Source organism: Scyliorhinus canicula, chromosome 11 (assembly GCF_902713615.1).
Source record: "Scyliorhinus canicula chromosome 11, sScyCan1.1, whole genome shotgun sequence".
Classification (NCBI taxonomy): Eukaryota; Metazoa; Chordata; class Chondrichthyes; order Carcharhiniformes; family Scyliorhinidae; genus Scyliorhinus; species Scyliorhinus canicula.
The window spans coordinates 136,817,259-136,843,297 of NC_052156.1; the positions used below are offsets into that span (position 1 = coordinate 136,817,259).

A 26,039-nucleotide genomic window follows, 5' to 3' on the forward strand; every position below is an offset into this window, starting at 1 on the left:
CATCTTAGCGTGTGCATGGGTAGTATTATAATAAACTAATTTGTTTGAACTTACTAATTGGTGTATGGTTTATTGCTTTGAACTTGACCTTGAAACTTGTGGCGGTATCTTAACGATACCTGGCGACTCCAGAGCTAAGTAACGAAACAGAGACAAATTGAGTGTTAAGCACACTCACCCAGAACGAGCAACATATCAAAATAATAGATTTCAAGTCAGAGGAAGTCACGTTCAAACTGTATGGAGCACTAGTCGAATCACACCTGGAGCCATTTATCCAGTTCCGATCACCAAAGTAGTTCAAGCACTGGACACAGTTCAGGAAAGATTCAGGAATTTGATCGGTAGATTTGAAGTCAAAGTTGGGATGAAAGACTTGAGAAACTTAAGACTCTCCAGCTCTGAAAGAAGCTGAGAGGTAATCTTAGAGAGAGATAGGATAGGGTAGGGAACTGCCTGGAAGAACTAAATTAGAATATTACTAAATTGCAAGAGTAGAATAGGGAAACACCGGTTTAAATTCTGAATAGATGCTATAGGACTACGGGCAGCATGGTGGTGCAGTGCTGCTTCACGGAACACGGTCCCAGGTTCGATCCCGGCTCTGTCCGTGTGGAATTTGCACATTCTCCCAGTGTTTTCGTGGGTTTTGCCCTCACAACCCAAAGATGTGCAGGATAGCTGCATTGGCCATGCTAAACTGCCCCTTAAATGGAAAAAAATGAATTGGCTACTCTAAATTTATTTTTAAAAGACTAATGTCAAGAAATATTTTGTCATTCAATGAGCAATAAACATGGTTCACAGACTTCCAAAGAGAGAAGACATATGTAGATGCTGAAATTGAGGGTGTCTTTCTGGACGTTTCACAAAAATGAGCGAAATGACCACCCTCGACCACATTTACTTTTGTAATAACATTCTAACATTCTCACAGCGCCAGAGACCCAAGTTCGATTCCGAACTCGGGTGACAGTTTGGAGTCTGCACATTCTCCCGGTGTCCGCTTGGGTTTCCTCCAGGTGCTCTGGTTTTCTCCCACAAGTCCCGAAAGACGTGCTTGTTAGGCATATTGGAAATTCTGAATTTTCCCTCAGCACACCCGAACAGGCGCCAGAATGTGGCATCGCGGGGATTTTCACAGTACAGTGTTAATGTAAGCCTACTTGTGACACTAATAAAGATGATTATTATCACTCAGGTCACTTATTGTATTAGCAATGAATCTTGCTATTAATAGCTTTACAAATTTATGCACTGATATCATTAGAACTAAATTCACAATAATCCCTCTAGTCTGCAAATCTAATGTTCAGAAACAGCAGCTATTCTGGAAATATTTTGAGCAGATTCAAGCAACTCACATCATTTTGGTACAGTACAAACATGGAAGGTACAGAATTTGGATAAGTAAAAGAATTTGGATTACTGCTTTGTACTGCTTCATCACTTTTTTACATTTCAGGTAAATCTTTATATCTAATATTTTCAGGTTCACACACTTGTGGTTAGGCATTCTAACATCATTTTATAATCCAGAAAATTCCAAAACGGAGAAACGACTGGTCCTAAGCTTTCTGGCCTGGAGAGATTACAGCGCATTCACAAGATGAGGTTTCCTCCTCAGGTAGTGAGAATTCCCACCATGAATAGTCCAACATGCTCCATGTACTAAATTCCAATGTGTGCTGAGCGGACTGCTTTTGTAGGGGAGGGGAATGTACAGCTGATTTCTCATCTCCAGATGATGAAAATGGGAAGCAGAGGGGTGGCACAGTGGTTAGCACTGCTGAGGTTCCCCATGTCTGTGTGGGTTTCCTCCAGGTGTTCCAGTTTCCTCCCACAGTCCAAAGATGTGCAGATTAGGTGGATTGGCCATGCTAAATTGCCCCTTAGTGTCCAAAGGTTGGGTGGGGATACAGGGTTTGGGCGGGGTGAGGGCCTAGATAGGGTGCTCTTTCGGAGGATCGGCACAGACTTGATGGGCTGAATGGCCTTCCTCTGCACATCTTTGGGTTGTGGGGGCGAAACCCACGCAAACACGTAGAGAATGTGCAAACTCCACACAGTGACCCAGAGCCGGGATCGAACCTGGGACCTCGTCGCTGTGAGGCAGCAGGGCTAACCCACTGCGCCACCGTGCTGCCCTCCTGTCGGGATTCTTTGAGGTGGTGGGTGGTAAGATGGGAATGGAGGAGATAAATAAAATCAACAAGGGATCCTGATTATTAATCAAAATACCAGGAAGGGCAGCCAGCTTGGCAATGATGGCCTTATTCATGCTTCATTTGTTTAATGCTTACATGAAGGATGATTCCCTTAGACAATGTGACAGAGAACAATGCCCCAGAGAAGTAACTGCCCTCACGGCAAAATCAGGGCAGCACGATGGCAGTGGTTAGCAATGCTGCCTCACAGCTCCAGTGACCCGGGTTCAATTCCGGCCTTGGGCGAGTGTGTGAAGTTTGCACTTCCTCCCAGTGTCTGCATGAGTTCCCTCCGGGTGCTCCAGTTTCCTCCCACCGTCCAGAGAAGTGCAGGTTAGGTGGATTGGCCATATCTTTTTATTAAAACAATACAAAATATACAAGGCCAAATGGTACAAACACTAATCTTGTGTTGGAGAAACCAGGTACCCTCCCCTCAGTACCAACGTTCGGGGAGGGGGTTAGGATACTCTGATTATTAAAACAGTTCACAACACAGCTGTACAAAAAACAAACGGTACAAGCACTCAACTTTGTGCTGGAGACCAGATACCTTCGCCTCTGTACCAACAAAAGGGAAAGGAAGGGAGGGTGGTGGGGAGAGGGGGGAAAGGAGGGTGGGAGGGAGTTGGATGTTGGTGGAGGGGGGCCCCAAGAGAGCACTGCCTGAACTATCTACGGAGGCAAAATAACAAAAGAACCTTCAATTATGATGTGCCAGATTCCAGAAGACCACCAGAGGGAGTTTGGGGCGACACAGTGTCAAGTATGAGTGAGCCCTACACCCCACTGCAGACAGCCTCATGAGCACCCTCCGTTCTCGACACTGGGCGGCTGACAGCCTTCGGACAGTCACTCTCCAGGCCTGAATCCTCCACCACATTGAGTGCGGCGGGCGATACAGGCCCACCGGAAACAGGTCCAGAATGGTGGCAGAGGTGCCCAAAGACAGCAGTTGGGACAGAGGGTCCTGCTAAATTGCTCCTTAGTATCCAAAAGGTTAGAAGTTATGGGAATAGAGTGAAGGTGTGGGCTTAATTGGGGTGCTCTTGCCAAGGGCAGGTGCAGATTCAATGGGCTGAATAGCCTCCTTCTGCACTGTAAATTCTATGAAATGTCAGAGATAGAACTGGAGGAAATGAACATTCATAAGCAAAGCATTGCATTCCAGTACATACTCATAGATGAGGATCACTTCACTTGTATACATTTTCCTAATGACAAATGAAAGAGATGTCAATATTGCTTCCATTCAAATACACGTGCACATGTTTCTGTTTGTTCTGGTGCTCACTGTATTACCAGCAACAACCAAATTAGATCCATAAACTCCCAGACAACTAGTCACATTTCTAAGTGCTGCTGACTTTGTTACCAACATCTTGTGAAGATCTCACACCTCTCTTACCTATTATAATGTATGTAATAGATAGGTCGAGAGTTTGTAAAAGGCACCACACGAGAGCAAGGCCACGCCAGCTAGAAGCAGCTTCACTCCATCGATTGCAAAGCAGCTAGTGGGTCCAGGCTGAGGATTTCGTTGACAGCGCGGAAAGAGGCCACAGTAAAGAATATTTTAATTCAGGCAGCATCTGTGGAGAGAGATAGAGTTAACGTCTCAGGTCGATTGCCTGACATCAATAAACAGCAGAGAGAGAGAGAGTCCACTTGGCCCGAGCGCGGGGAGCGATGCTTTCCTCTGAACATTAAATAAAAGCGGCCGGCCCCTCTAACCTGCAGCCAGGTAACGCCACCATGACCTACGGCGCCGACCCTCCGCCTGCCTTCCCCAGCGCCCAGGCCGCTCAGAGCCCCGCCCATCGCAACCGCCCCTGGCGACCAATCAGCTCACACCACCCACCTTTCCGCGCGCTGCCCCACCATTGGACGCGCGCCGGCAGCCCGTCCTCTTAATGGCTGATGCCGCTGTCAATCAATCATGCGCCACTTCCGCCCTGACACCTCCCCCTCCCTCTCCCCTGCCCTTCCCCCTCCCCCCATAACGAATAGCGAGCATCGTCGGAAAGGTGAGGAGGTTCCTCGCCGATGGTATTTTGTTTAGCCGTTAGGAACCGCGCACATCTTGAAAATGCAATTCTTTTTGGCGATTTGGTGATTTTGTTTTCAAAATGACGCTTCTTGTTTTCTAAAAAATTAGGTCAACGTCATTGCCACTTGAGTAGTTTGCAGAACTGGGTGGTGTAGCGGGATCTGGGTGTGCTGGGTACCACTGTGGCCTCACAGCGCCAGGGTCCCAGGTTCGAGTCCCGGCTTGGGTCACTGTCTGTGCGGAGTCTGCATGTTCTCCTCGTGTCTGCGTGGGTTTCCTCCAGGTGCTCCGGTTTCCTCCCACAAGTCCTGAAAGACATTCTGCTAGATGAATTGGATATTCTCCCTCAGTGTACCCGAACAGGCACCGGAGTGTGGCAACTGGGGGATTGTCACAGTAACCTCATTGCAGTGTTAATGTGTGCATACTTGTGACAATAAAGATTATAATATATTTTTTTAATGAATTGTAAGAAGTTAGTAAGCAGAAACAGCAAGTCATTAGGAAGGCAAATGGAATGATGTTGTTTATTGCAATGATGTGGAGATGCCGGCGTTGGACTGGGGTGAGCACAGTAAGAAGTCTTACAACACCAAGTTAAAGTCCAACAGGTTTGTTTCAAACACGAGCTTTCGGAGCGCAGCTGAGGAAGGAGCTGCGCTCCGAAAGCTCGTGTTAGAAACAAACCTGTTTATTGCAAGGGGAATCTAGTATTAAAGTAGGAACGAAAGGGACAATGCTGGAAAATCTCAGCAGGCCTGGCAGCTTTTGACAAAGAGTCATCGGACTCGAAACGTTAGCTCTTTTCTCTCCCTACAGATGCTGCCAGACCTGCTGAGATTTTCCAGCATTGTCCCTTTCGTTTCAGATTCCAGCATCTGCAGTAATTTGCTTTTTATTAAAGTAGGAAGTTTTGCATGCAGTTGTAAAACCCCATCTGGAGAACAGTTTTGGCCTCCTTGTCAGAGAACTTTGCAGCACTGAAAAGAAATCCGCCGGTGGATGGACTGGACTAGGAGCGGAGCGGTCAAAAAATCGGCTTTGGAGCAGAGAAAGGTGCGAGGCAGAAGAAGCAAGATGGCGGCTGGCGGGGAAGCAGCAGTAGCGTGGCAGCAGTGGGTGCAAGAGCAGCAGAAGCTGCTTCAGCGCTCCTTTAAGGAGCTGAAGGCAGAGATTCTGGAGCCGTTTAAGGCCTCCCTGGACAACCTCATGGCGACCCAGACGGCTCATTGTGCGGAGATTCGAGAGCTTCGGCAAAAGGCCTCGGAGGGCGAAGGCGAACTCCTGGGCCTGGCAGTAAAAGTGGAGTCGCTCCATAAGAAGTGGTCAGCGAGGATGGAGGAGATGGAGAACCGGGCCCGTCGGAAGAACCTGCCGATCCTGGGCCTCCCAGAGGGGCTGGAAGGTTTGGATTTGGGGGCCTATGTGGCCATGATGCTGAACACGCTAATGGATGCGAGGTCGTTCCAGGGGCCTTTGGAGCTGGAGGGCGCTCATCGGGTGCTGCTGAGGAAACCCAGGCCAAACGAGCCGCCTCGGGCGGTGCTGGTCCGTTTTCACCGCTTTGTCGACCGCGAGTGTGTGCTGTGTTGGGCGAAGAAGGAGAAGAGAAGCAAGTGGGAGAATGCGGAGGTCAGGATATACCAGGACTGGAGTGCGGAGGTGGCGAAGAGAAGGGCTGGCTTTAACCGGGTGAAGGCAGTGCTTCACAAGAAGGAGGTCAAGTTTGGCTTGTTATAGCCGGCACGCCTGTGGGTCACATATAAAGATCGCCAGCTATATTTTGACTCTCCAGAGGAAGCCTGGACTTTTGTTCAGGCAGAGAAGCTGGACTTGGACTGAGGGCTGGGGAATGCTGTGTACAGCCCGGAGGCTTTGTCCTCCTGGGTATCCTTTCGCTTTATCCTTTCTATTGGATGATTTGTTTTTGCTGTTCTGCTTTTTTTTCCTGCTTGTTTGGGACTGTTATCTGTTTATTTGGGTGTTTTGTCATGTTTTGGGTCTGTATTTTGTTCACTGGTTGAGAGTTTGGGTGGGGTTCGCGGTCCTGTAGGGTCATGTGCCTGTCTTTTCCCGTGTTTTGGGTTGGGGGGCAGGGCTTCGGCTGGAAGCGCGGGCTTTTCTCCCGTGCTAGAGGAGCAGTGGGCGGGGCCGCCACTGGGGAGGTGGTTGTGTTGCACTGGGGGTGGTCATTGGGGTGGCGGGAGCAACCGGGGTCAGCAGGAGTCGGCTGACTTACGGAAATGGAAGGGGTTACGCAGCTAGAGGGGCCCTAGCTTTGGGGGGGGGGGGGGAGAGGTGGGGGCACCGGGTTGCTGCTGGAATGGCCAAGGCAGAGCTGGAGCATGTAATGGGGGTCTGTCACTATGGGGAACGGGCTGAGCGGGGGCGCGGGCACGTGGTGGGTTGCGGAAGGGTGATGGCTAGTCAACAGGGGAGAGGGGCAGGCGGTCCCCTGATCCAGCTGATCACCTGGAATGTGAGGGGACTGAATGGGCCGGTCAAACGGGCCCGAGTGTTTGCGCACCTGAAGGTGGATGTGGCCATGCTTCAGGAGACGCACCTGAAGGTGGTGGATCAGGTTAGATTGAGGAAGGGATGGGTGAGCCAAGTGTTTCATTCGGGGCTGGATGCAAAAAATCGGGGGGGGGGTGGCGATCTTGGTGGGGAAGAGGGTGTCGTTTGAGGCGTCGAATGTGGTGGCAGACAGTGGCGGGAGGTATGTGATGGCTGGTGGCAAGCTGCAAGGGGAGCGGGTGGTGCTGGTTAATGTATACGCCCCGAATTGAGACGATGCGGATTTCATGCGGCGCATGTTGGGCCGGATTCCAGATTTGGAGGCGGGGGATCTGACAATGGGGGGGGATTTCAACACGGTGCTGGATCCGCCACTGGATCTATCCAGTTCCAGGACGGGTAGGAGGCCTGCGGCGGCTAATGTGTTGAGTGGGTTGATAGACCAGATGGGAGGGGCGGATCCATGGAGGTTTGCGAGGCCGAGGGCCAGGGAATTTTCATACTCCTCCCATGTGCATAAGGCCTATTCCCGGATCGACTTCTTCGTTATGAGTAGGGCGCTGATTGCGAGGGTGGAGGATGCTGAGTATTCGGCGATAGCCACCTCCGACCATGCCCCGCACTGGGTGGACCTCGAGCTGGGGGAGGAGAGAGACCAGCGCCTGCTTTGACGCTTGGAGGTGGGGCTGCTGGCGGATGAGGAGGTGGGGGGGGACGGGTTTGAGGATGTATTGAGAGGTACCTGGAGGCCAATGACAATGGGGAGGTCCGAGTGGGGACGGTCTGGGAGGCGCTGAAGGCGGTGGTTAGGGGGGAGTTGATCTCCATTCGAGCCCACAGGGAGAGCAGGGAGCAGAGAGAGAGGGAGAGATTGGTAGGGGAGATGGTGAGGGTGGACAGGAGATACGCGGAGGCCCCGGAGGAAGGATTGCTGAGGGAGCGGCGCAGCCTCCAGGCTGAGTTCGAATTGTTGACCACCAGAAAGGCGGAAGCTCAGTGGAGGAAGGCACAGGGGGAGCTGTGTATGAATATCGGGAGAAAGCGAGCAGGATGCTGGCACACCAGCTCCGTAAGCGGGATGCGGCTAGGGAGATTGGTGGAGTTAAGGATCGGGGAGGAAATGTGGTGCGAAGTGGGGTAGATATTAATGGAGTCTTCAGGGACTTTTATGAGAAACTGTATCGGTCCGAACCCCCAGCGGAGGAGGGGGGCAAGGGGCGCTTTTTGGACAGGCTGAGATTCCCGAGGGTGGAGGAGGGACAGGTGGAGGGACTGGGGGCGCCGGTTGAGCTGGAGGAGCTGGTCAAAGGGATAGGGAGCATGCAGTCGGGGAAGGCGCCGGGGCCGGATGGGTTCCCGGCGGAATTTTACAAGAAGTATGCAGACCTGTTGGGGACCCTGTTGGTTAGGACTTATAACGAGGCAAGGGAAGGAGGGGCTTTGTCCCCGACGATGTCTCGGGCGCTGATCTCCCTGATTCTTAAGCGGGACAAGGATCCCCTGCAGTGTGGGTCATACAGGCAGATCTCACTTTTGAATGTGGACGCCAAGCTGTTGGCAAAGATCTTGGCCGTGAGGATAGAGGACTGTGTGCCGCAGGTTATCCACGAAAGTCAAACGGGGTTTGTGAAGGGGAGGCAGCTGAATACCAACATAAGGAGGCTCTTGAACGTTATAATGGTGCCGGCGGCAGTTGGGGAGGCGGAGATTGTGGTGGCGCTGGACGCGGAGAAGGCCTTTGATAGGGTTGAGTGGGGGTACTTGTGGGAGGTATTGGAAAGGTTCGGGTTTGGGGAGGGGTTTGTTAGTTGGGTGAGGCTGTTGTATGAGGCCCCGATGGCGAGCGTGGCCATGAATAGGAGGAGGTCGGAGTTTTTTCGGCTATTCCGAGGGACGAGGCAGGGGTGTCCCTTGTCCCCTCTGCTCTTTGCGCTGGCAATTGAACCCCTGGCTATGGCGCTGGAGGGGGCTGGTCCGGGGTGGGGAGGAGCACCGAGCTCTATGCGGATGACCTATTGTATGTGGCGGACCCGGTGGGGGGAATGCCGGAGGTGATTGGGATTCTCCGGGAATTTGGGGATTTCTCAGGATACAAGCTCAACTTGGGGAAGAGCAAGCTGTTTGTGGTACACCCAGGGGATCAGGAGGGGGGAATCGGCAGGCTTCCACTGAAAAGGGCGGAGAGGAGCTTCAGGTACTTGGGGGTTCAGGTGGCCAGGAGTTGGTGAACCTAGCATAAACTTAATCTCACGAGGTTGGTGGAGCAAATGGAGGAGGAGTTTAAGAGGTGGGACATGTTGCCGCTGTCTCTGGCGGGTAGGGTACAGTCAGTCAAAATGACGGTGCTCCCGAGGTTTCTGTTCCTGTTCCAGTGCCTCCCCATCCTTATCCCGAAGGCCTTTTTCAGGCGGGTTAACAAGAGCATTACGGGGTTTGTGTGGGCACACGGGACCCCGAGGGTGAGAAGGGTGTTCTTGGGGCAGGGACAAGTGGGGGCTGGCGCTGCCCAACCTCTGTAGGTACTACTGGGCTGCCAATGCAGCGATGGTGTGTAAATGGGTGATGGAGGGGGCAGCATGGAAGAGGATGGAGATGGTGTCCTGTGTGGGCACTAGCCTGGAGGCGCTGGTAACGGCACTGCCGCTGCTCCCTCCAACGAGGTATACCACGAGCCCGGTGGTGGTGGCCACCCTCAAAATTTGGGGGCAATGGAGACGGCACAGGGGGGAGGTGGGGGCCTCGATGGGGCCCGATACGGGGCAACCACCAGTTTGTTCCGGGGAGAATTGATGGCGTGTTCCTGAGTTGGCACAGGGCAGGTATCAGGAGGTTGAGGGACCTGTTTGTAGACGGGAAGTTTGCGAGCCTGGGTGCGCTGGAGGGGAAGTTCGGGCTCCCCCGGGGAGCGCCTTCAGGTACATGCAGGTAAGGGCGATTGTCAGGCGGCATGTGGCGGAGTTTCCTCTGCTGCCGCCGCGTGGGGTCCAGGACAGGGTGCTCTCGGGGGTGTGGGTTGGTGAGGGGAGGATCTCGGCAGCGTACCAGGTGATGCAGGAGATGGAGGAGGCCTCGGTCGAGGAGCTGAAGGGTAAATGGGAGGAGGAGCTGGGTGAGGAGATAGAGGAGGGGACGTGGGCGGATGCCCTGGGGAGGGTGAACTCCTCTTCTTGTGCGAAGCTTGGCCTCATACAGTTTAAGGTGCGCACGGGCTCACATGACTGGGACAAGGATGAGTCGGTTCTTCGGGAGTGAGGACAGGTGTATCAGGTGCTCAGGGAGCCCAGCAAATCATGCCCTTATGCTCTGGGCATGCCCAGCGCTGGGGGAATTTTGGAAGGGCGTAGTAAGGACGGTGTCGAGGGTGGTAGGATCCAGGGTCAGTCCGGGCTGGGGGCTAGCCATATTTGGTGTTTGGGGGGAAGGGGGGGGGGGTTGTTTTGGACCGGAGGGACAGGCATAGTTTTTCTATGCTAATGGCGGGCGCTGATTTATTTCTTTCTCTACGTACACATGGGGGGGTCGTCGAAGGGGCGGGTGCGTGTTTTGTGCGAATGGCGGGTGTTAATTTACCTCTTCCTTTGTGTATGCGTGGTGGGGGGGGGGTACTTTTTTTTTCTGTTCTTTGTAAAAACAAATTACTTTTTGTTGGTGATATGAAAATTTTGAAAAGAATTATTTTTTTAAAAAGTTTTGATTTGATTTATTATTATTGTCACATGTATTAGTATACATTGAAAGTATTGTTTCTTGCATGCTGTACAAACTGCATACTGTACATAGGGTAGGAAGGAGAGATTGCAGAATATAATGTTATAGTTATAGCAAGGTGTAGAGTAAAGATCAACTTAATACGAGGTAGGTCCATTCAAAAGTCTGATGGCAGTAGGGACAAAGCTTTTCTTGAGTCGGTTGGTACGTAACCTCAATCTTTGGTATCTTTTTTATGACGGAAGAAGGTGGAAGAGAGAATGTCCAGTGTGCGTGGGGTCCTTAATTATGTTGGCTGCCTTTCTGAGGCAGAAGGAATTGTCAACCGAGTTGGAGGGGAATTTGGCCACACAGTCACAAGGAATATAGTAGGGGGCTGAGGACGCAACCTTGTGGGGCACCGGTGTTGAGGATGATCGTGGAGAAGGTGTTGTTGCCTATCCTTACTGATTGTGGCCTGTGGGTTAGAAAGTTCAGGATCCAGTCACAGAGGGAGGAGCCGAGGCCATGGCCACGGAGTTTGAAGATGAGTTTCGTAGGAATGATGGTGTTGAAGGCTGAGCTGTAGTCGATAAATAGGAGTCTGACGTTGGTGCCTTTGTTATCTAGGTGTTCCAGTGTTGAGTGCAGGGCCATGGAGATGGCGACTGCTGTAGATCTGTTGCAGCGGTAGGCGAACTGTAGTGGATCAGGGCAATCCGGGAGGCTGGAGTTGACTCGTGCCATGACTAACCTTTTGAAGCACTTCATGATGATGGATGTCAGAGCCACTGGACGATAGTCATTAAGGCACGCTGCTTGGCTTTTGTTTGGTACAGAGATACGGTCGTCTTCTTGAAGCAGATAAGGACCTCAAATTATTGTAAAGAGAGGTTGAAGATGTCTGCGAATACCCCTGCCAGCTGATCCGCATAAGACCCGAGTGCCCGTCTGGTACCCCATCCGGGCCAGTGGCTTTCCGAGGGTTGACCTTCGAGAAAGCTGCTCTGACATCTGCAGTGGTGATCTCAGATATAGGTTCATCCGAGGCTTCTGGGGTGGAGGACTTGCTCTCACTGACCTCTTGTTCAAAGCGTGCATAGAATGCGTTGAGCTCATCAGGGAGGGGTGCATTGGAGCCGGTGATTTTACATGCCTTCATCTTGTAGCCCGTTATGTCTTGCAGAAGTTATGGTGTTTCACGTTCTCCTCTAAATGCTTAAATGTTGTGACGGTTCCCGTTTTCACCACCCTTTCAGACAGGGAATTCCAGATTCCCACATCCCTCCAGGTGAACAAGTTTTTCCTCAAATCCCTCCGAATCTCCTGCCCTGACCTTAAATCTATGCCCCCTGGTTATTGACTGCTCTATGAGGGAGAAATGTTTCTTCCTATCTATGTCCCTCATAATTTTGTATACCTCAACCAGGTGCCACCTCAGCCTTCTCTGCTCTAAGGAAAATGACCCCAGCCTAACCAGCTTTCCTTTGTAGTTGAGAAGCTCTATCCCAGACAACATGTTGGTGAATCTCCTCTGCACCCTCTCTAGTGCAATCACATATTTCTCTCATATGGTGACCACAACTGCACACAGTATTCTAACTGTGGCCGAAAGAGCATTTCATACAACTCCATCATAACCACTGTGCTCTTATATTCTATGCCTCGGCTAATAAAGGCAAGTATCCCACATGTCTTAACCACCCATCTACCTGTCCTGCTTTCAAGGATCTTTGTACATGTACCCCAAGATCCCTCTGGTCCTTTCTACTTCTTAGCGATCTGTCATTCATTGTGTATTCCCTTGCCTTGTTAGACCTCCCAAGTTGCATCACCTCACATTTTTCAGGGTTAAATTCCATTTGCCACTGTTCTTCCCATCTGACCAGCCCTCTATATCATCCTGTAATCTAAGGCTTTCCTACTTGTTATCTAAAAACGTACTGAACATAGCTCCCACATTAACATCTAGCTCAGTGTTTCCCAATTTTATTTTCCAGGGACCCATTTTAACCAACCGGCTGACCTTTGCGACCCGCGCCGGCCGGCCCCTGCGACACGCGCTGGCCGGCCTTCGCGACTCAACATTTTCTCTTGCCTTGTTTGCTGCTGACACAAATGGAGGAAATGGTTTTGGGTCCTTTTGGCTGGAGTCTCCATCTGTCCAAAGTTCTGCATTTTTTTCCTGTAAAATTTGATCAAATAAAACCCCCCCCTGAACTTTTAAAATAAAATGAATAAACTAAATGAATAAAACCCCCCCCCGAACTTGTAAAACAAAAAACTGCGACCGTTTTTTAAAAAAGCGGCCTCACTGCGCATGCGTCCCCGGTCATTGACGCGCATGCGCCCAGTTTTGCGTGTGCGCGCCGATGAGCTGGCATGCATGTGCTGCGCGGCCGCATTTTTTTTACATGTTCGCAGCCATTTTGAAGGCCGCTTGCAGCTGGCGTTATTAACAGCCGGCTGCCACGCTCAGATTTGCACGATCGGGAGCGCCGCGACGGATGGCTCTGCGACCCTCCGACAACCACCCGCGGGTCGCGCCCCTGAGTTTGACAATGCCTGATCTAAATCATTAATGTTACAACACCCTGGGATAGGGTACGGTCAATTTGAGCCCTGCTAACTTGGAGTTGCAACCCTATTCAATTAACCAATGATTCTTCGAAAAATACTAGAAGTCTTGGCCCTTGGCTGCCCAATAATTAGTCACCGGGTTTGTACATTTAAACACAATTATGTTTTAGTCCCTTCTCTTCTCATTGTCATCCAACAGTGGGTTCACTTCAGACTCCTGAAATCAGGTGGTGGAGGGGGTGTTGCAAGTCTTCTTTGAGCCACCTTCGTGACTGGAATGAGTGTGTGGCAAGCAGCTCCAGTTTGTCAGGCTCTTTAGTGCGAATTCCGGCTCCAGTGGATTCGTCACCAGTGGGGATGGGCATTGTTTCCGATTCATGCCGGCAGAGTGTTGGCCCATTGGCATGTCCTGAAACTTTGAACAAACAATGCCCCAACGGGAATGCGAATCAGTTCCAATGGGAAAACATAGGGCTGGGTCGGCGTGCGAACTGTGGTGTTTTACGATGCAAAAATTGTGCTGAGTCCTCACCAATCCTGCGACTGGTGAGGGGCCATCATTCGTGCCAAGTAAAACTCCCGGCTCCCATGACAAATATGGCTGGAGAATGGCGATGACCTGCAGTGGTCGCACTATAGAACATGGCGCCGGCCGTGCACGGACCCGACCTGCCAAATCGTGTCCCTCTGGCCACCACCTACCAGTCCCCCCAGCCCTTGCGGAAGCCCCCTGGCCAGCAGTCCAGCTCCCGGCCGATTGTACCGGTTCTGTACACAGTCCGCTGGGTTCCTGAACACTGTGACCACAAGTGAACCGTGCTGCCGGGAAGTCGGCCCATCGGCAACGGTAAATCACGGAGGCCCCGGAGAATAGAGGGTCAAGCCCACTAATGATATGGCAACAGTGCCAGAGGATCCTGATTTGGCGTCAAACTGGGGCTCACTGCGGTTTTGGCACCGGAGACTATTCTCTGCCCAATCACGTTTAGCATTGTCGGCCGATGGGGATTCCCCCACATAGTCTCCCAAATGGAGAATCCAGCCCTCTGTTTCCCTTCACAGATGCTGCCGAACCTGGTGGGTTTATCCAGCATTTTCTGTTTTTAGTCCTGATTTTTGCCAGTTTCATTCTGGAAAATGTACATGGCACCCCCCTCCCAATCCAGTTCGTCCTTCTGAGGTGTAGTTCCCCAAATCTGAATGCTGTAGACTAAAAGGCAGCTAACTAAAACTTTGTACAAATGTAACATCACATCTATTTCTTTGAAATCTAGGCATCTTGAGATAAAGGCCAACATTGCATTGGCATTTTACTTCTGCTTTGTGCCTATCCACAAGTCCTTGTTGATTTCTGTACATGGGACCCCAAAATCTGCTCCTCCACAGTTTTGAGATTCTTATATAGAAAATACTCTGATTTCTCTTTCTTGAGTCCAGAGTGGATGGTCTCACAGTCCCCCATCATTGAATGCCCTCTGCCACTTTTCTGTCTGCTCACTTAACCTAGCAATGTCCCTCAGTAACCTTTGGCAGTTCTGAAGAAACTCTCTTCCCAGGGTATGTCTAGGTAGGGTGCTCTTTCAGAAGGTTGGTGTAGACCCGATGGGTCGAGTGGCCTCCTTCTGTACTCTAGGGATTCTATGGATTCAGGCAGGGTCGTTGAATATTTTTACGGCTGAGATAGATAGACTCTTGATAAACTGATATGAGGTGTAATAGGAAGTGGAGTTGAGGCCACAATCAGATCAGTCTCGAAAGGCTGAATGGCCTAGTCCTAATTCCTATAGTCCCATGCGCCTTCTTGGATCGGAGAGTGCAGCTCAGGTGAAGTCCACAAATATTTTAAAGTTGCAAAATTGAAATGGAACTTGATTTCAATTTTGTCGCTGCCATTTAACCTTATCTTTTGTTAAGAAAATGATGATACTACAGCCTAATATAATTCAACAGTTAACCATTCGTTAGTGTTTGGACCAATCATATTAACAACAGTTTTCACTATAAAGCAGCTTTTGATTGTCATAAGAAATTGAATTCAATGTAACAGCATAAATAACCACCATAGCAACCGCCTCCTAAATCTGGGGGCAGCACGGTAGCACAAGTGGATAGCACTGTGGCTTCACAGCACGAGGGTCCCAGGTTCGATTCCCCATTGGGTCACTGTCTGTGCGGAGTCTGCACGTTCTCCCCGTGTCTGCGTGGGTTTCCTCCAGGTGCTCCGGTTTCCTCCCACAGTCCAAAGACGTGCAAATTAGGTGGATTGGCCATGCTAAATTGCCCTTAGTGTCCAAAAACGTTAGGAGGGGTTATTGGGTTACTGGGATAGGGTGGAAGTGAGGGCTTAAGTGAGTCGGTGCAGACTCGATGGGCCGAATGGCCTCCTTCTGCACTGTATGTTCTGTGTTCTATTTGCGAGGTTGTTGCAAGGACTGGAAATTGCCGAATGGTCTTCCTCTGTGCTGCAACCATTCTGCTAGGGGTTAAATTCGCACATTGATATTTAGTTCCTCTTTGCCAGTCTTCTCTATGGATAACCGCTGCTGCATGATTCGGCTGATTATTTTCCGCTGATTTTATTCAGAGAGTAGGCTAGTGAGTCTTGATCGACAAGATGATGGGCCATTCAGAGGAACGTGTTTTCAACTAGGCGGCCAGAGGGGACAGGGAGCAGGACAAACTTACCGATTCCAAGTTAGTTTGTTACTGGAAATTGGTTGCAAAGAGACCGCACAAGGTTTGACGAGATATGGGGGAAATGCGAGACATTTGTCAGTTGCTCTCTGCAGATGTTTAATGGGAAAATATTGATGAAAGTTGCGAGTTGTTAAGGGGGCAGACCAGAGGAAGCCCACTGTATTTTATTTGAATTCTAGGTCAGAGTTGAACCAACCAGTGAATGGGACGGGAAAATGAAATAAAATATGTTGCAATTGTATAAGGTGTTAGTGCGGCCACACCTGGAGTATTGTGTTCAGTTTTGGTCTCCTTACTTGAGAAAGGACGTACTGGCGCTGGAGGGTGTGCAGAGGAGATTCACTAGGTTAATCCCAGAGCTGAAGGGTTTGGATTATGAGGAGAGGTTGAGTAGACTGGGACTGTACTCGTTGGAATTTAGAAGGATGAGGGGGATCTTATAGAAACATTTAAAATTATGAAGGGAATAGAAAGGATAGATGCGGGCAGGTTGTTTCCACTGGCGGGTGACAGCAGAACTAGGGGACATAGCCTCAAAATAAGGGGAAGTAGAACATAGAACAGTACAGCACAGAACAGGCCCTTCAGCCCTCGATGTTGTGCCGAGCAATGATCATCCTACTCAAACCCCCCCCCCCCCCAACCTTACTTTTAAGGACACTACGGGCAATTTAGCATGGCCAATCCACCTAACCCGCACATCTTAGGACTGTGGGAGGAAACCGGAGCACCCGGAGGAAACCCACGCACACACGGGGAGGACGTGCAGACTCCGCACAGACAGTGACCCAGCCGGGAACCGAACCTGGGACCCTGGCGCTGTGAAGCATTTATGCTAACCACCATGCTACCGTGCTGAGTTTAGGAGGAACTTCTTCACCCAAAGGGTTGTGAATCTATGGAATTCCTTGCCCAGTGAAGCAGTTGAGGCTCCTTCATTACATGTTTTTAAGGTAAAGATAGATAGTTTTTTGAAGAATAAAGGGATTAAGGGTTATGGTGTTCGGGCCGGAAAGTGGAGCTGAGTCCACAAAAGATCAGCCATGATCTAATTGAATGGCGGAGCAGGCTCGAGGGGCCAGATGGCCTACTCCTGCTCCTAGTTCTTATGTAAAATGGGGAGGGACGAATGAAAGAAGAAAAATGCAAATTATTTTTTTCCCTCAGTCCTAATTTGCTTTTCGGAGACAGACAGAAGCACGATTTTCCTTCCTCTACACTTGATCAGTTTTAAAACAAAACCTTCAAAGATGTGAGTGCAGGAATTGAATGTCAAAAATCGCACTCTTCTAAGTTCAAACGTGCCTTAAATATTCTTCAAAGCTAAAATTGTTTTATTTTGGAAATAAGTGACACTTATTTGTTTCTTCAGTCATGGCTTTAAGAACAGGATTGGTCTACGATGAACAAATGATGAACTACAACCTTCTGTGGGATTAGTAAGTACTGGATTAGGTTATGTTATATTTCTAAAGAAATTGATTGTTTAAACATAATTAGCAATTCTTGAACTCTCACAAAGCAATTCTAAATTTAAGCAGTTGACTATACCATTACCCTCCAATGCATTTTTTAAAATAATGTTTTATTGAGGTATTTGAAAATGTTTATATCAGTAACATAAACAATGACATCAACATGGTAAAATAAACATCCCCCTCAGCAGCCCAATCTTCACTCGCCTCAACCATACAACAACAATCCGCCACACCCCTCCCCAACCTGGAATACTGCATCTGCCTACATTTTGATTTTCCCCGAGAAAGTCGACGAACAGCTGCCACCTCTGGGTGAATCCTAACATTGACCCTCTTAAGGTGAACTTTATTTTCTCGAGACTGAGAAACCCAGCCATGTCACTAACCCAGGTGTCTACACTCGGTGGCTTCGAGTCCCTCCACATTAACAAGATCTGTCTCTGGGCTACCAGGGAGGCAAAGGCCAAGACGTCGGCCTCTTTCGCCCCCTGAACTCGCGGCTCTTCTGACACTCAAAGATCGCTACCTCCGGACTCGGCACCACCCGTGTTTTTAGCACCGTGGACATTGCCTTAGCAAAACCCTGCCAAAACCCTCTAAGCTTCAGGCATGCCCAAAACATATGGACATGATTTGCTGGGCTTCCCGCGCACCTCGCACACCTGTCTTCTACCCCAAAAAAGCTTGCTTATCCGGGCCACCGTCATGTGTGCCCGGTGGACTACCTTGAATTGTACCTGGCTAAGCCTGGCACATGATGAGGATGTATGAACCCTGCTTCGGGCATCTGCCCACAGACCCGCCTCTTATCTTTCCTCCTAGCTCGTCCTCCCAATTGCCCTTAAGCTCTTCCACCGGGGTTTCCTCTGCCTCCGAAAGCTCCTGGTAAATATCCGATACCTTCCCCTCTCACACCCAGGTACTGGAAACTACTCTATCCTGTACCCCCCCCCCCCCCCCCCCCCCCCCCCCCCGTGGCGGCAGCAGCGGAAAGGCCGGCACCTGTTTTCTCAGGAAGTCTCGCACCTGCAAATATCTAAAACCATTCCCTGCTGGCAATTTAAATTTATCCTCCAAAGCTTTCAAGCTGGGAAAGCTCCCATCTATAAATAGATCCCCCATCCTTCGAATTCCTGCCCTCTGCCAACTCCGGAACCTCCAATGCATCCTAAACACCACGCGACAAGATAGAACAGCATTTGTCTGGTTCTAATCTTATGAAAATATTGGTAGCCAGAGAATCACTTGCAGTGGCTTCTCTTCCTACTCCCACACCATTACCCTTGGTTTTCCAATAAGGTCCCCTCCTTTTCCCATGGACATGGGGCGCGATTCTCCACCCCCCACGACGGGTTGGAGAATAGCGGGAGGGCCTTCCCGACATTTTTTCCGACCTCGTGCTATTCTCTCCCCCCCCCCCCACGGCCGCCCCACGACACGAATCGCTGCTCGCCGTTTTTTTACGGCGAGCAGCGATTCTCCCCTATCTGATGGGCCGATTTCCCAGGCCTTTACGGCCGTTTTCACGAACTCCAACACACCTGCTCTCACAGTTCGTGAAAACGGCAGCAAAGTGCCGTTCTCGAGAACCATGGCACCGATTGGCACGGCCGTGCCAAGGGTGGCATGGGCCCGCGATCGGTGGGCACCGATCGCGGGCAGCGGGTCCAAACCCCGCACACTCTCTGTTCCTCCGCCGCCCCGCTGGATCAGTCCGCGGGGCGGCTGAGGGGCATAACGGCCCGCGCATGCGCGGGTTTCACGCATATGCGTGATGATGTCATCCGCGCATGCGCGGGTTGGAGCCGTCCAATCCGCGCATGCGCAGTTGACGTCATCGTGCGCGTCAGCCGCCGTTACCCTTGGCGCGCGGGCTTAGCAAAGTTCGCTAAGCCTGCGATGCCGAGGTTCACGGGGCCCCGCTGCTAGCCCCGACCGGGGAGCAGAATCGGGTCCCGGGAGGGGGCGCGGAGGCTGCCGTGAAACATGGCCAGTTTCATGCAGCGGTCACGACTCTCCGCATTTGCGGAGAATCGCGCCCATGGTTTCCCTTGGTATAAGCATGTGACAACACCCTTGCCTCACCACCACACCTCTTTACTAGTCAACTGTTGGTAAATTATCAGACTGCTTATCCAATATAGAAGACTGGATTAGCAGAAACTGACTGTCATTAAATATTGGGAAGAATTTTCCTTTTTTAAATTCTGTTTCCTAACTTCTACCTTCATTCTGCCTGCTTGCATTTGCCTGAGATTACACCACACTATTTGCAACTACAATATATTTGGTCCTTAGATGAGGCCTCACCCCCTCCCAATCTTTGTAATCTCTTCCAGCCTCTCAACCCTGAGATATGTACGTTCATCTTGACCATCTCTAATTTTAATTTTTCTAACCATGATTATGCCTTGAACTGCCTGGCCCCTAAACGTCTCTGCCTCTCTACCTTTCTTTTCACCTTTTAAGGCACTCCTCCGGCCCAATCTTTGACCGAGCTTTCGTTCTGCCCTAATACATTGTTCAGGTGTCTAATTTAGCTTTATAACAGCCTGTGATGTGCAGTGAGATGTTTTTATTACGTTTAAGGTGTTTAATAAATATAAGTTGTTGAAGACCCAGGCAAAAATGTTTCTAACTTTCATGATTATATCAGGAATTTACACATTTGGATGGTGTTTCTTCCAGTGGTGACAAACTATACAGACAATAATCTGACTCACTGAAGTTGTTTTTAAGATTAAAGCGTGTACATTTTTAGCTGGCTGTCTAACAGTGCTGAGTGGTTTCTCTAACTGGGAAACAAATTAGGTGATCACCCACCAAGTTGCTGTTGTATAGTTTTTTTTTTATTTTTATATTTTTTATAAATTTAGAGTACCCAATTCATTTTTTCCAATAAAGAGGCAATTTAGCGTGTTCAATCCACCTACCCTGCATATCTTTGGAATGTGTGGGCGAAACCCACGCAAACACGGGGAGAATGCGCAAACTCCACACGGACAGCGACCCAGAGCCGGTTTCGAACCTGGGACCTCGGCGCCGTGAGACTGCAGTTCTAACCACTGCGCCACCGTGCTGCCCTATTGCTCTTGTGTACTTAACAGTCTTCTGTCAATCAGCATTGATGATGGGAATTAAATCTAATATATTAAATTCTTGAGAAAGGAAGAAAAAAGTGAAATCTAAATTAGGGCAACTGAGCAAGTACACAACTGGGCAGCAGGGTAGCACAGTGGTTAGCACTATGGCTTCACAGCACCAGGGTCCCAGATCCGATTCCCAGCTTGGGTCACTGTCAGTGCGGAGTCTGCATGTTCTCCTATGTCTGCGTGGGTTTCCTCCAGGTGCTCCGCTTTCCTCCCACAAGTCCCGAAAGATGTGCTGTTAGGTAATTTGGACGTCCTGAATTCTTCCTCAGTGTACTTAAACAGGCGCCGGAATGTGGTGACTAGGGGATTTTCACAGTAACTTCATTGCAGTGTTAATGTAATCCTACTTGTGACAATAAAGATTATTATAAATATGAGTCTTTTTGTGAAACTATTTCACACTTTTTTTGTATTTATCTATCTATCAGAACAAAGTAAAGTTACTTCCAGATTGCCCAATTAACAAAGCTAACCTTGCTTCTTTTGGCTAACACACTTACCATGACGTTTGCAAAGAGAATTACTTTTTTAACCCAAATTATGGGGTTCCTTGAGCAAATGGAGAACTTCTTATGATCTGTTTCAATAATCTTGGTAATAATCTCTTTTGGATCCATTTTAGCCCAGTTTGCAGTATTGAAAAACCAGAGCGACTGTCCGCTCCCTATGAGAAACTGAAATACTATGGCCTTGTGGAAAGATGCATCCCACTACCTTATCGAGAAGCCATCGAAGAGGAAATTGCGTTGGTTCACAGGTTGTACCTAAATTTAAGCTCAATGTTCTAAATTGTTGTGTGCATGTCTCCCCCTCCCACCTTTTCTTTGAGTGAAAAGTTGGGCAGCAGACCATCTCCTTTCTCTCTGTCAATTGTGCTACCATTTCTAAGGGTATCTGAGTTAGTGTGAAAATTATTTCTCCCCATTTTCTTAAGGATAAACTGCAAATTTCACATTTGCATTTCTCTCGCAGTAAGCTCTTTAAAAAATTTTTTTTTTAAAAATATCCAATTCTTTTTTTCCCAATTAAGGGTCAATTTAGCGTGGTCAATCCATCTACCCTGCACATCTCTGGGTTGTGGGGGTGAGACCCACACAGACACGGGGAGAGTGTGCAAACACTACACGGACAGTGACCCAAGGCCGGGTCCTCAGCGCCGTGAGGCAGCAATGCTAACCATTGCTCCACCGTGCTGCCCCAATGTTTGATAGTTAACTGCAAGTCATCATCAACTGGTGCATTCGCCATGCCAACTCCTCTACCAATCAGAGTCCACTTCCCAATCAATCAGCACTCTTTTTTTACAGTATAATCTGTTGTTTCCTTTTCATTTGGTATTCATGTGAATTGTCCTGATGGGTGAAAAAAGAAAAGCTTTGACCATGTCTCTTCGACCATGTCTCTTTTTTTCAGTAATGCTCAGGTTTTGTACCAGCAAAATCCAAATTGCACGTCACAAAAGAAAGTTTATTTAAGCAGGACATTTAATAATAACAATCTTTACGATTGTCACAAGTAGGATTACATTAACACTGAAATGAAGTTACAGTGAAAATCCCCTAGTTGCCACACTCCGGCGCCTGTTCGGGTACACAAGAGGGAGAATTCAGAATGTGCAAATGACCTAACAGCATGTCTTTTTGGGCCTTGTCGGACGAAACCAGAGCATTGGAGGAAACCCACGCAGACACGGGGAGAACGTGCAGACTCCGCACAGACAGTGACCCAAGCCGGGAAACGAACCTAAAAATGTCGGCCATGATTGAATGGCGGAGCGGACTCGATGGGCCGAGTGGTCTAATTCTGCTCCTACGTCTTATGGTCTTATGGAATTCTAAACCAAGCAGCTTGACTCTGATTGGTTAGTCAAGCTGTGTGGTTGAAATTTCAACAGCGCTTGTTAACTGTCTGTTGCCATCAACGTTTTCATGAATTCAAGGAATGTGGATCTCGCTGGCTGGGCCAACATTCATTGTCCATTCCTAATTGCCCTTGAGAATTAGGGAGGTGCCTTCTTGAACCACTGCAGTCCCTGTAGTGCAGGTAAACCCACCGTGCTGTTCAGGAGGGAGATTTAGGATTTTGACCCAGCGACAGTGAAGGAACGGCAATATATTTCCAAGTCAGGATAGTGAGTACCTTGGTGGGGAACTTCCAGTTGGTGGTGTCCCCATGTAGCTGCTCCCCTTGTCCTTTTAGTTGTCGATTAGTAGTGGTCATGGGTTTGGACGGTGCTGTCTAAGGAGGCTTGGTGAGTTCCAGTAGTGCGTCTTGTAAATGAAATGAAAATTGCTTATTGTCACAAGTAGGCTTCAAATTAAGTTACTGTGAAAAGCCCCTAGTCGCCACATTCCAGCGCCTGTTCAGGGAGGCTGGTACGGGAATTGAACCGTGCTGCTGGCCTGCCTTGGTCTGCTTTAAATGCCAGTGATTTAGCCCTGTATAATGGCATAATTGCTACTGTGCGTTGGTGGTGGAGGGAGTGAATGTTTATGGAAGAGATGCCAATCAACAGGACTGCCTTATCCTGGGCGGTGTCCAGCTTTTTGAGTGTTATTGGAGCTGCACTCATCCAGGCAAATGGAGAATATTCCATCACACTTTGCCTTGTGCTGTGTAGATGGTGGACAGGCTTTGGGGAGGCAGGAGATGATTCCCAACCTCTGACCTGATTTTCTAGCCACAGTATTTATATGGCTAATACAGTGAGTGTCTAGTCAATGGTACCCCCAGGATGTAGATAGTGGGGGATTTAGTGATGGTAATGCCATTCAATGTTATGGGGTGATGGTTAGATTCTCTTGTTGAAGATGGTCATTATCTGGCATTGTTTGACACAAATGGTACTTGTCGGTTGTGAGTTCAAGCTTGGGAGGGCAGCATGGTGGCGCAGTGAGTTAGCACTGTGGCCTCACGGCACTGAGGTCCCAGGTTCGAGCCCGGATCTGGGTCGCTGTCCGTGTGGAGTTTGCACACTCTTCCCGTGTTTGCATGGGTTTCGCCCCCGCAACCCAAAAATATGCAGGCTAGGTGGATTGGCCATGCTAAATTGCCCCTCAATTGGAAAAAATGAATTGGGTACTCTAAATTTATATTAAAAAAAGCTTAGTTATGGTCCTGGCCTTGATGCCTTGGGACTTGATGCTTCGGTATCTGAGAAGTCGGAATTATGCATTCTCCATAACACTCCTCTAATAATAAAAGTCCACTTCCCAACCAATCAGTACTCGCCTCTCATACAGTACAAATTATTCCTCTTTCATTTGGTATTCTTGTCCTGGTAAATTGTCCTGATGAGTGCAAGACAAAAGCTTTAAATATAATATTGCTGTAAAAAGATACTTAATCATTGCTGGGACATGTCTGCCTTGTCCACCCAGTTAAGTTCAGAAACTTCCCATTCTGATGTGGTCATTGCTACACCTATATACTGCCCTGGATGTAATTTTTTAATTAGTTAAACTAATGTTTGAACGAGATCTATTAAAAGTATTTTCTTTCTTTAGCTTGGATTACATAGAAGCTGTGAAATCTACTGCTTCTATGAATGTTGATGAGCTGAAGACTTTTTCACACAAATATGATGCTGTGTATTTTCACCCTGTAAGTAAAATTCCACTTGTAACAAAAAATACTTTTCTTAATTTGTATCCAGTAAAAATCCTGTTTGTATTTCTTTCACTATGTCAGCTTTATTGCATTGGCTGCGCTTTCATTTATGTTGGACTTGGTGTGTACAAGACTCCATTCTCGGACTTGTCACATAATTTAGGCCAAGTCATCCAACCTATTGCCTGCAGTTTAGATCTGAGCCACAAACTTTGGTGATCAACCCAGAGCTCCTATTCCACGGGACAGTTTTGGTTGGTGTCGCTTTAGATTTTTTAATACAGGACCAACAGATTGATGGAGATTGTGTTCTGATGGATGTGAAAAGGATTGATTTAATCAAGACTGTATTGTCAATGGCAGAAACCTTAAAGGCTATAAAGTATTTAAAAATGTGTAAATTCCTGATCTGGGTTTATACTTCAGAGCATTGAGGAGGTTTTGCTCTATCAGTGATGCTCTTTTGCAAATTCAATGCTATATATCCAGGAGCTAAATTGTAAAAGCAACCTCAAAGGTAATCATCTTTGGATTATTACATAAATCATAAGCAAAATGGCATCGGGTAATTAAGGTAAGAGAGGTAAAACATGGCTCACAGATTGATGTTGGCAGAATGGGTTTTGATTCATGGGTACTGGGAAAGTGGGAGGTGTACTGTTGGGACTGTCTTCACCTGAATCATGCTGAGACCAGTGTTCTGGCATGTCAGGTAACTAGGGCACCTGAATCATGCTGAGACCAGTTTTCTGGCATGTCATGTAACTAGGGCTTTAAACTAAATAGTGGAGGCAAGATATCAAGTTCAGAAAGATGTGATAAGGTTACAAAGAATAGTAAAGTGTCAGGACTAAAGGCTCTATATTTGAATTCATGTAGTATTCATATCAAAGCAAATGAATTGACAGCGCAAATAGAAATAAATATGTGATAACCATTACATAGGCAAATGTCAGTGAGCTTTGTGCACAAATAGTGGGAGAGAACATATCCTGAGACACAGCCAGAGTGAGTGTGGGTATTGGGAATTTAAAGCATAGTGGGAATTTGGTGCAGAGAGGAAGGAGGTGCTCTTTCGCTATCTTTTGTGCTTTCAAACTTTTTAAATCTTAAGAGTGGTCTTGCCCTGCTACAGCAGTAGCGACTACAAGGGAGAGGGCTGATTAGTGGGTACGGTCAGGTAAATATTTATTACTATTACTGCTTATAGTTTGTAAGTGTTATATTCCGTTGTAATGAGAACCAGGAAAGAAGAGCCCTAGAGTAACTGACTTCTTTTTTTTCCATAAATTTATTAAGGGGCAATTTAACATGGCCAATCCACCTAGCGTGCATATCTTTTGGGTTGTGGATGCAAAACCCACGCAAACACAGGGAGAATGTGCAAACTCCACATGTACAGTGACCAAGAGATGGGATAGAACCTGGGACCTCAGTGCTGTGAGGCAGCTGTGCTAACCACTATGCCATAGTGCTGCCCGGGTAACTGACATCTGATAATAAGCATCTTCTAAAGGTTTAATTTAAAGGGGTAAATTACGGCAGGAGAGTACCAAGCTGTGATGTGCTCCATGTGGGAAGCCAGGCACATTTCCAGTGCCCTGGGCCAGCATGTGTGAGGGAAGTGTCTCTAGTTGCAATTCCTGGAAGCCCGGGTTTCAGAGCTGTAGTGGTGACTGTGGAGCATCAGCAAAGCAGAGAGTATCATGGCTAGCACAGATAGAGAAGTGACCACGCCGCAGGCTCAGACTCCATAAGCAAGAAGCGAATGGGTAACCACCAGGCAGAACAAGTGGACAAGGCAGGTAGTACTGGAATCTCCTGTGTCTACTTCTCTGCAAAATAGGTGTACCACTTTGCAGACTGTTGAGGGTAATGGCCTCGGGAGGGGGAGGGGGAGGGAGTGTGAAGCAGCAACTGCCAATATTGTTGCACCATGGTTGGCTCTGCTTCATAGGAGAGGAGTAAAACATGTGGGAATGTAATAGTTATGTGGGATTCAATTGTACAGGGAATCGATTCTATGGCTGCAAACGAGACTCCAGGATGGTATTTTTCTTCT

General features: G+C 48.6%; 2 protein-coding genes across 5 annotated transcripts in view; one reads left to right on the plus strand and one right to left on the minus strand.

Annotated features, from left to right (window-relative positions):
- Positions 1-4,034, minus strand: part of tubgcp6 (tubulin, gamma complex associated protein 6) — a 59,024-nt gene extending 54,990 nt beyond the window's left edge. For 2 of the 3 annotated variants that reach the window (XM_038811460.1, XM_038811457.1), the window contains exons 1-2: positions 3,942-4,034; positions 3,616-3,799 (exon numbers count right to left, since the gene is read on the minus strand). The gene's annotated coding sequence lies outside the window, so the exon portion shown is untranslated. Of the gene's footprint in view, positions 1-54; positions 135-3,615; positions 3,800-3,941 lie in introns of all 3 variants that reach the window. The other variant, XM_038811459.1, reaches the window with a different exon arrangement.
- A 151-nt stretch (positions 4,035-4,185) lies between these two features.
- hdac10 (histone deacetylase 10) overlaps positions 4,186-26,039 on the plus strand; it is a 61,351-nt gene continuing 39,497 nt past the window's right edge. For both annotated transcript variants that reach the window (XM_038811461.1, XM_038811462.1), the window contains exons 1-4: positions 4,186-4,234; positions 17,111-17,177; positions 20,991-21,125; positions 23,875-23,971. In XM_038811461.1, the coding sequence (XP_038667389.1) occupies positions 17,113-17,177; positions 20,991-21,125; positions 23,875-23,971 (297 nt within the window). In that variant the 5' untranslated portion in view covers positions 4,186-4,234; positions 17,111-17,112. The remainder of the gene's footprint in view (positions 4,235-17,110; positions 17,178-20,990; positions 21,126-23,874; positions 23,972-26,039) is intronic.